This window comes from Phycodurus eques, chromosome 17 (assembly GCF_024500275.1).
Source record: "Phycodurus eques isolate BA_2022a chromosome 17, UOR_Pequ_1.1, whole genome shotgun sequence".
NCBI classification, from domain to species: domain Eukaryota; kingdom Metazoa; phylum Chordata; class Actinopteri; order Syngnathiformes; family Syngnathidae; genus Phycodurus; species Phycodurus eques.
In genome coordinates, this window is record NC_084541.1 from 20,220,468 (window position 1) to 20,229,323 (window position 8,856).

An 8,856-nucleotide genomic window follows, 5' to 3' on the forward strand; every position below is an offset into this window, starting at 1 on the left:
ATATCTGCGAGAGATTTTTTTTTTTTTCTGTCGAAAGGACCCGCCCGGAACCAACGGACTGCGGATTTAACAGACAGAAATGTCCGCTGGGAAGTCAAAACGCCCCCTTGTTGTAGCGGACAAAGTCAGTTAGCTCCAGAATTGGCCGCTGTTTGTTTACTGGCGCAATCAACCACAGAGACTGCTAGTTCCCAGATTCTTAACCCCATAAGCTTCTGGGAAAAGTTGTTCGATGTTGAACTTAATGATTTTGAGCGCTCGTTGTGTGCACACATGCATCGTCTCCTGAACATGTTATACTGATTTTGGTACAGTAAACTGTTGTTGTTGTTGTTGTTTTTTTTTTTTTTTTTTGTCAAGCCCTTCTCTATGGCATCCAATTGTAATGGATGTGAGAAAAGGAAGCGTAATAACATTAGTATTAGTGACAAATTGGAACTTATTGAGAAGTTGGAGTCAGGAGTTTCCGTGGCCAGCGTATGTCAGCAATACGGCGTGAAAAAACAAACTGTGAGTGACATACGTAAGAGTAAGGAAAAACTCCGAGCTTTTGCTGGGAAGTTCAATGTGGATCCCGTCAGAAATAGAAAAGGTGTTGTACGTATGCGTAAGCACATGAAAGTGAGTCCAAGTCAGGACCCGTGGTATGTGCAACAGCAACAATGTGTAAAGGTAAGTTTGGACTTCTTCGAAACTTCGTCAACATTTTCAAGCTTTTTCCCCCTTCACAGTCACAGTTAATTTTGCAGTGTCTTTAGGCCACGAAAAAAAAAGTGCTTCAAATGAACAGACAAGCGGCTTTCAGCGCCGACCCCCCCAGTAATTATTCGAGGTTTCACAGAGATCTGCGACGTCACTTGGCAATCATGTTTGTGGGGTGTTGTTTAACAGCTCGACTAGGTTATGTCTTGCAGATGCCACTTAGTTTTACTTCGTCAAAAAATAACATTTGAAATATCCTAACTCCATTTTTTTTAATGGAAACTCATTCCGCCTATGACGAATGACGCCACTTTTGCCATTCACGTCTACGCGGTTTATGGCAAGGATATCTGCAATGGAATACAACAAAGGAATACGAAGATATCCATATGGTGAAATATCCCCAAATATTAGGACAAGATGAGAACGCCTGCCGCTACAAGTAGAAATATCTTCTATATCTATATAATTATATATCTTATATAAAAATGAGGCCACCATCAATGCAAACTAGCTACTACTAAATTCAACTTTAGACTTGCGACTTCATACGTATCGCCTGTGTTATCAATTCTGACTAATTCATCTGGACGTGATTATGTTATTACTATGTGTTTCAGAGTGAGGAGCGTGAGTCTGAGGCGGCGTTGCCGCCGGAGGCCGAAGCCGCCGCAGCTCCCCCTGGATTCCCTCCCGTCTCGTCTGGGAACACTCCTCCTCCCGTCCAGCAGCAGGAAGCCTCGCCAGCCCCATCGTCACCTTCCACCTCATCGTCGTCGGTAACGCCTTCAAAGCCACGAAAAAGGAGGGCGCACCCAACACCCGTGCAGGAGGCAATATTGAAGCGATTGCACACACTGGAGCGAGGCACGGGAAAACCGCACGGAGAGGACAGCTTCTGCCAGATGGTCGGGGAGATGCTGCAGCGGCTCCCGGAGCGGCACAGGTTGGATGCCAAGTTTGAAATCCATCGCCTCCTCTATAGGAAAACACTAGACTGCCAGGCAGATGAGGACGACAAGTCTACACTGACACTTCACTCTTAACGTGAACGTGATCGCCAAGGTTTGCAGATCGAGACGAGTGACTCTCAATTGTTGTGACCCCGGGCCCCGCATTTTCTCATGGTTGGCAAGTTGGAAATTGCACCCGAGGATGAACCAAATTCGTGCAAGTCCACCATTCTTTTCCTGATATCGTGGCTGATTTCTTTGGAACGTTCCCATGATGTTACACAAAGAAGCAATGTGTTGGGTGGGCCAAGTTCAAATACATCCACAGGGGTGTCTCTTTTCCAAAGAGATGACATCATCATCTCCTTTCATTATTCTGGCATTTAACAAATCCTAATTGAAATCAAACCGGGAGTTTAGTCTGACTTCATGTCAGTGAGGAGGGGAAAAAAACCAACAACCCATCTTTTTACATAGTTCATGTAAACATCTGGTTTCAACTGTAAACTCTCAAAACAGTGGTTAACAAGAAACATTTGCTTTTCAAAATCTCACTCAAGTGTTTCCTTTTTTTTTTTTTTTTTTTTTTAACCGTAATCACACGGTAGCGAAATAAACCAGGTCGAGGAAAACCAGCTGATAAGGCTCTTTGTTGAGCCATCCACAAATAATTGAGAAGAATTCATAATAGCAGGATTTAACAAGTGGTTGGAACATCTGCGTCTAATCTTGTCCTTGACCCTCCTGGGTGGATTTTGCGTGTATCAATTTCACTTATTGATCACTTATGCCCCCATTCACCCTTTCAATTTCACTTATTGATCACTTATGCCCCCATTCACCCTTATGAGAAAAGCTTGAAGTACACTGGACTGGACTGATTGTCGAGGAGGTAAACGAGGTAGCAATTAAATAACTATAGTTCCTCTTTGAATCAAAATCTTAGTTTGACTTTTTTTTTTTTTTTACATTTGCTTCTTAATTTCACAAAACAGTAATTATAAAAAGCTACAGGCTTTAAAAATAGAATAGCCAGTCAGAAGTTTAGCCAGTTTTAATTGTTTTTAAAACACTTGGTTTGGGGGGGCGGGGGGGGGAAAAAAAATGTTCTTTGACAGCACAGTATGAAACCAGCCCAATAATCAGAGGTGAAGGGAGTGTTTTTTTCTTTTTTTCCTTTTTTTTTTTTTAAAAGCATCTATAAATGATCAATAAAACTGGCCTCACCATACACATACGATACTTACTAAAACATATACAAGCAAGAGTTTAAATATACAACGGCTGACCCCAATGGAATACATTTAAAAGTGTTTCGTTAAAAAAAGGAATTAAAATAGGCAATGAAAGCAGTCCCAAAAGGTATCTGGTAGTAAAATCATGCAGAATTACAATCGTTCCACTGAAGTTAAAACAGCAAAGCACTTCGGCTGCCACACTGAGAAAGTTTCCATCCAGAAGAGTTTCAACATGTTCGCCGCTTGGTTCACGGAGTGTTACCGAGTGTTGTCTCGTGATCAGCAGCACACACACTCCACTCCACGTTTGCATATATTGTGAAGTTGCGCAGTCTCTGCATTCAGGAGAACTTGTCTTCCACAATCATTTAGAAAAATAGAATAGCTCTTGAAGAAAACCCCCAAATGTGGGATATTGTCTTGGTATGTTGTGTTTGGATGTAAAGGGGAGGGGGGGGGAAAAAAAAAAAAAAAGCTAAGACAGTCGAATAAATAAAAAAATAAAAAAATAGCGCGTAACACCCATATAAAATTCAGAAGATTTCTTGATGCTTGCGTTTCACCTGGCAGTGCTAATAAATGAGGGCTCTGTCCCACATCCAAGTTGCATCCTACAGTCCAGTGAAAAAAAGTCAACCAAAAAGATCTAAAATACCTTGGCGTTTTCAAGACAGCTTTTGTTTGCTCTTGGTTTCCACGTGCGACAACATGGTTTCTGGATTTACCAACAATGGATCGCTGCCGATGGCAAAGAGGAAACACGCAGGGAGACTTTTCCAGTGGGAAAATGAAGTCGCTGTGTGTTAGCACCCACTGGTTGGCAAATTGTTAGGGCAGCAGCAGAGAACTTCCTGTCCGGTCAAACTTTTTTCCTTTGGACAGCGCGGCCACTTGTTTCATCAGCTCTCTGTTCTTCGTCTGAGGAATCAATTAAATAGGACGTTAAAGAGGCTCTTGGCAATGATCACTCCATTCATTCATTCATTCATTCATTGACTCCACTCGCGTATTTCTGCGACAAGAGACTCACATGCGTCGATTTGTAGCTGCAGATGCATTTGAAAATATAAATATAGTTAAGTATTTTTGTATAACAATATATATTAGGGGTTGACCCAATTAGCAGAGGAGTCACCTTTACTACTCCACGCTTAACAACTGAACTCGACTAATCATGTGTTTTTGGCAAATCACCTTTCAATTTACAGATGACTTCCGACTCGCCCGTGCGCTGCCGTCGTCGGACTAGAACGCTCTGTGAAGCAGCGAAATGTCGGGCCAGGTCGGAGAATACAAAAATAAGATGAAAATAGTCGCTAGCTTCGCCTCGTCCTATCAGTGCTAGTGTTAAAATAAGAATACCAGCGGTATTTTGAAACTGGCGGCAAACAACGAGGGCAGCAGCGCGAAGTGAAACATTTTCTTTGTCACCAAAACGATGCATGCGTCTAATAATGCACAGACAACAACCGTGTGCTAACAAGAACTTCATGCATCGTAGAAGTCGTGACGCAACACAGAGCAACATCATGACAAGTTTCCCTCTACGACAATGAAAGCGACACTGGTGTAGCTTTATGACACTGACGTCAGTGTATACAGCCATATGAATGTTACAAACGGGGGTATCTTTTACCGCAAATGAAAGCAGCAAGTCTAATTACAACAAATACGTAAGTGAAATAGAAACTAAAATAGAAGCGACAAGCTACATTGTTTTAAGCCTGCGTGCGATGTCCCGTCTTACAACACGCTAGAACACAAAATAAGACCCGACCCGCCGGTTTCTTGAAGAAATATGCGCAGGATTCACGCTTAATACAACAACTGCAATTAGTGAAATGGTGAGAAGCATTTTTAATTATTTTTTAAATTTGTTTCTACGCCTGTACGTTGAAAAATTTCTTTACATGAAACTAATTCATGGAGCAAAAAAAAAAAAAAAAAAAAAACAGGGTTGGGGACCGCTGTACTGTGCTTGTGTGTTTTTGTTGTGAACGCTCATGTGACGCGAAATGGCATTTTTCGATCGTCTGTGACATCAGAATCCTTTTTAATTGCCAAGTATGTCCAAAAAAAAAAAAAAAAAAAAAAAAAAAAAAACGCCGCCATTCACGGGTGATTCGATTTTTGAATCGCAGGACAACTAGTGGCCGAGCAGTGGCGTTTGTCCGTCTCGGTGTCCTGCTAGCTTAAACTGCAGCGGGCGGACAGACCGAGCAGGCAAACGTAGTATGCATTTTTGTCTACCATGGGTTAGTTATTTCAGGTCTTTCTAATATGTGAATAATTATTTGTTTCTGTAAGAAAGGTCATTGTTTGTTCACCGCTGATCCCTAAAAATGTGACCACTACCTGCTGCTGTTCCATCGACTCTTTGTGTGCCTTCTCCATTTGGTTCATCTTGACTCTCATGTTGGACTCTTGATACTGAAAGTCAGCTTTCAGCTCCGTTAGCTTGAATCAAATGTGAAAGTCAGCGTCGGGAATGTAGAAGCAACCAACAAACAGCGCCGCTTCAAGCGAGGCGGTTCACCGACCTTTCGTTCCTTGTCAAGAATGGTCTGATCCCTCTGCTGCAGGAGTCTCTTTAGTGACATCACCTCTTCTTTAAGTTGGCTGATGAGAATGAAGTTGTCAGTTCCTCCTGAATCCATGGACTGGGTGATTGAACTGCTGTTTAGGGGACAGAGCTTTCATAAGGCCCGTCGAGGAAAACGGTTTGCGAAAAGGAATAAATCATACCTGTCACCGTTTGATGGCTTCATCTCCAATTTTGGTTTCTTCTTTGGAGTCTCTTTTTGGATCGAAGACGATTTATGGCTGCAAAAAAAAAAAAAAAAAAAAAAAAAAGTAGAATCCAAATATTGTAGGTGCTGTGTATCCAGTAAATGCATTTGCCTTGAATAAAAAAAGTCTAGCTTTACCTCGGCTTCCACAATCCTTGCTCCTGTTCAGGACTCAAGCTCCCACTAAGTCTGCCAGAGACACGCGTCACCTTGATTATTACATTGTACAATCGGTTGAAAACAATTCAGAGGCTTTTCAACATCAAAGCAGATAACATTTGTCACAGATTGGGCTCGAAAGTAAGTTAGAAACGCACGACAAATGGCGTATGTTCCTTATAAAACTGCAACGGACACTGAGAATGGGCATTTAACCCCCAATTGATTAAAGGGAAAATAAACAATCAATAAGCAGCATGGTGGACTAGTGGTTAACACATCTGCCTCCCGTTCGAGAGGTCTCGTTCGAATTGTAGTAGTTTGTAGTTTCGGTCTTCCTGTGTGGCATGTTCTCCCCCGTGCCTGCGTGGGTTTTCGCCATGTTAGGTTAGGTTCACTGAGGACTTCAATTGTCCGCAGGGGTGAATTCTTGTTTTTCTGTGCCCTGCTGCGACCGGCTGAAGACCAGTCCCAAGGTCGAGCACTCGGCCACCAACTACGCAGCTGAATGTAGGAATACTGCATACTACGTTAAACATCTTTATTAATCATAAATATGTAATTCAAGGTTATTTGACAAATGTGTCATTTAAAAAGTCTGTATCAAACCGGCAGCCCTTCGCATGAATCAGTACCCAAGAAGTCGTCGTCAGTCTTAAAAAGGTTGGTGAGCGCTGGTTGAGGAGTTGACTATATGATGTAGCATACTTGTGGTGAGAGCTGCCGTGTCTTTGTTGGTGATGGTGCTGCCGAGAGTGATGGTCTTTCTCGTTCAGGGACGAGGAGTTGGAGGAGCCGAAGCCTTTCCTCTGTTCCTTGGTCTTCTGCAGAACGCGGCGGTAGGACAGAGTGCAGAGCCAGCACAGCAGTTTCCCATCCACCTGTGGGGGCAAGATGGGCTCATAAGACACAGTCACTTCCATCACAAACGTTTACGTGCGCTCGGTTTATACCTTTCTCCTGCCTTCCTCTTTGCGGTCAAAGGCACACTGCTGTTTGCACTGCTCGCAGGTTTGAGGTGGCCCGTATTTCTTTTCGGAGTTTGTACAACGTTGGCACTTTGTCCCAATAAACGCTGCGATAATGTTACAGTACTGACACGGTTTGGGCTGCAACGCGAGATGATGGAAAAAGTTCAGATTATTTACATACGGAATCAAGTGCAATCGGAGAGAGTCTATGAAGGTTGTAACTCACGGTCCCAAACTGTTTGACGTTCTGGGCACATTTCTTGCAGATAGTATTGGTTTTACTGTAAAATAAAAATACAAATTAAACGCATTAAACAAAGCCATAAAGTAACAATAGAATGAATAAAGTCGGAGAAATCATGTGTCACCTTTCCTGCTGAAACTCAGATCTGCAGTACGTGCACTTGACGATTGGGTGTGCGATGCGACACTCCTGAGGGGAGAAAACAAGCGTCAAACATTTTCATATGCTCAATTTGACACGAGTAATAAGACAACCTTATTATGCATTTCAGAACAATGGCGTTTGTCGGAAAAACACAAAGTCGCTACAATCTAATGAGAACATTTCGTTAACAAAGACAATAATGTTGTCAGAGAGGCAATGGAGTAAAACTCCACTACGCAATATCATATGGATGTCTCTACTGTAGTCCCTTATACAACTAAAACAACAATATTTAAAAAACGGAAGTCTACAATGCTTAATGTAAGCGCAAAAAAAGCTTAATGTCATGAAACTGCTATCAATCCTCACCAAATTTCATATGGACATCTGTACTTATGCCCACTGTCACCTCTGAAAATATCAGAACGATCGTCCCAATATTTAGGGTTTTATGGATGTTAAGCATTTTCCTCTCCAAGAGAAAAAGCTTAACGTTGCTAACTAAATGTCAGAAAACTATGACGAATCATCACCAAAAGTTATGTGGACATCTGTACTTAGGCCCACGTCCACCTCTGAAAATATCACAACGATAGCCCCAATATTTAGGATTTTATGGACGACCCCCCCCCCCCCCTCCTCCATTAAGCTTTTTGTGTATAGTAAGCGCCTATGGAAAGGCAAACGCTACACACCCATAAAACCCAAACTATTGGGACAATCCTTCTATTTTCAGAGGTTGAAGTTGGCATAAGTAGATATGTCCATATACATTTTGGTGAGGATCAGTCATCATTGTCTGACATTAACTTGAATCATATTCAGAGTGTCTCCCCCAAAACTTATCGACGTTTTGTCACGTTATTTTATTGGAATTTTTCATTTGATAGATCAACACAAAATGGCACGTAATTGTGAACTGGACAGAAAATGAGACCTGGTTTCCAATTTTCCATTGACAACTAAAAATCTAAAAAAGTGTGACGTGCCAAAGTGTTTTTGTTTCAGCTCCATGAGAGCTGCAAGTCTTTTAAGCGCGCGTCTTTGCACAGCTTGGAAGATGTGCACACTGAAACGTGTGCCCGTTCTTCTTTGCAAATGAGCTGAAGTTCACGACGTTGTTTTTGTTTTTTTTTTGCTGCAGACGGTGATTTGTTTTTCTCAAATGTTTCCAGTGATGCACACGCACGGACGTTGACACACTGCCAAACCTTGCACAGCTGCTGGCCCTGCGACAGCTCCTCGAACGGGTACCGCTGGTTACACTTCGTGCAGGCGTACAGAGCCGACGTTGCCATTGTCGTCCAACTAAAGCAGTCCAGCGGATTAAGAGCGCTGTTCCCTAAAGCGGCACTGGCTCACTGCAAGTACGAATAAGCGCCCAATGTGAAGGCAACTCCACATTCCCGGCTAATGCTAGCTAGCCAAGCTAAACAGTGCACAGGAGGAAGCAGCCGAAGAACAATAAACTCTAAAAAGCGCGCCACGTGACCACGCCGCTTTAGGTCGACGAATTGATTTTCCTTCAACAAAAGCAAGGACTTGAGAACGAGTGTGGAAATTGTGTTGAGTTTCCAGTGTTTTCGCCGATGGTTTTTCCTGTTTTCCTTCTCTCGCTTTTCGTAGCGACGCCACCGTCGTCCTCATGTCAGCGGA

General features: G+C 42.7%; 1 protein-coding gene across 2 annotated transcripts; it reads right to left on the bottom strand.

Annotated features, from left to right (window-relative positions):
* Positions 1-2,635: 2,635 nt before the first annotated feature.
* fam76b (family with sequence similarity 76 member B) lies at positions 2,636-8,852 on the bottom strand. Of its 2 annotated transcripts, none has more exons than XM_061703055.1 (10): positions 8,412-8,852; positions 7,181-7,245; positions 7,039-7,093; positions 6,795-6,950; positions 6,550-6,722; positions 5,821-5,871; positions 5,639-5,716; positions 5,434-5,566; positions 5,249-5,350; positions 2,636-3,811 (listed from the first exon to the last, which is right to left on the bottom strand). In XM_061703055.1, the coding sequence occupies exons 1-10, from the start codon at positions 8,496-8,498 to the stop codon at positions 3,722-3,724; spliced, it is 990 nt and encodes a 329-aa protein (XP_061559039.1). In that variant the 5' UTR covers positions 8,499-8,852; the 3' UTR covers positions 2,636-3,721. The 2 variants fall into 2 exon arrangements, with proteins under 2 accessions (XP_061559039.1, XP_061559038.1); XM_061703054.1 differs by having other exon boundaries at positions 2,641-3,811; positions 5,434-5,569.
* Between the last annotated feature and the right edge of the window lie 4 nt (positions 8,853-8,856).

Coding starts and splice junctions, on each gene's coding strand:
- fam76b (XM_061703054.1), bottom strand. CDS start 8,498: ATGGCAACGTCGGCTCTGTACGCCTGCACGAAGTGTAACCAGCGGTAC. Junction 7,246..8,411: donor AGGGCCAGCAGCTGTGCAAG/GTTTGGCAGTGT, acceptor TTCTCCCCTCAG/GAGTGTCGCATCGCACACCC. Junction 5,570..5,638: donor AAGCCATCAAACGGTGACAG/GTATGATTTATT, acceptor TCCCCTAAACAG/CAGTTCAATCACCCAGTCCA.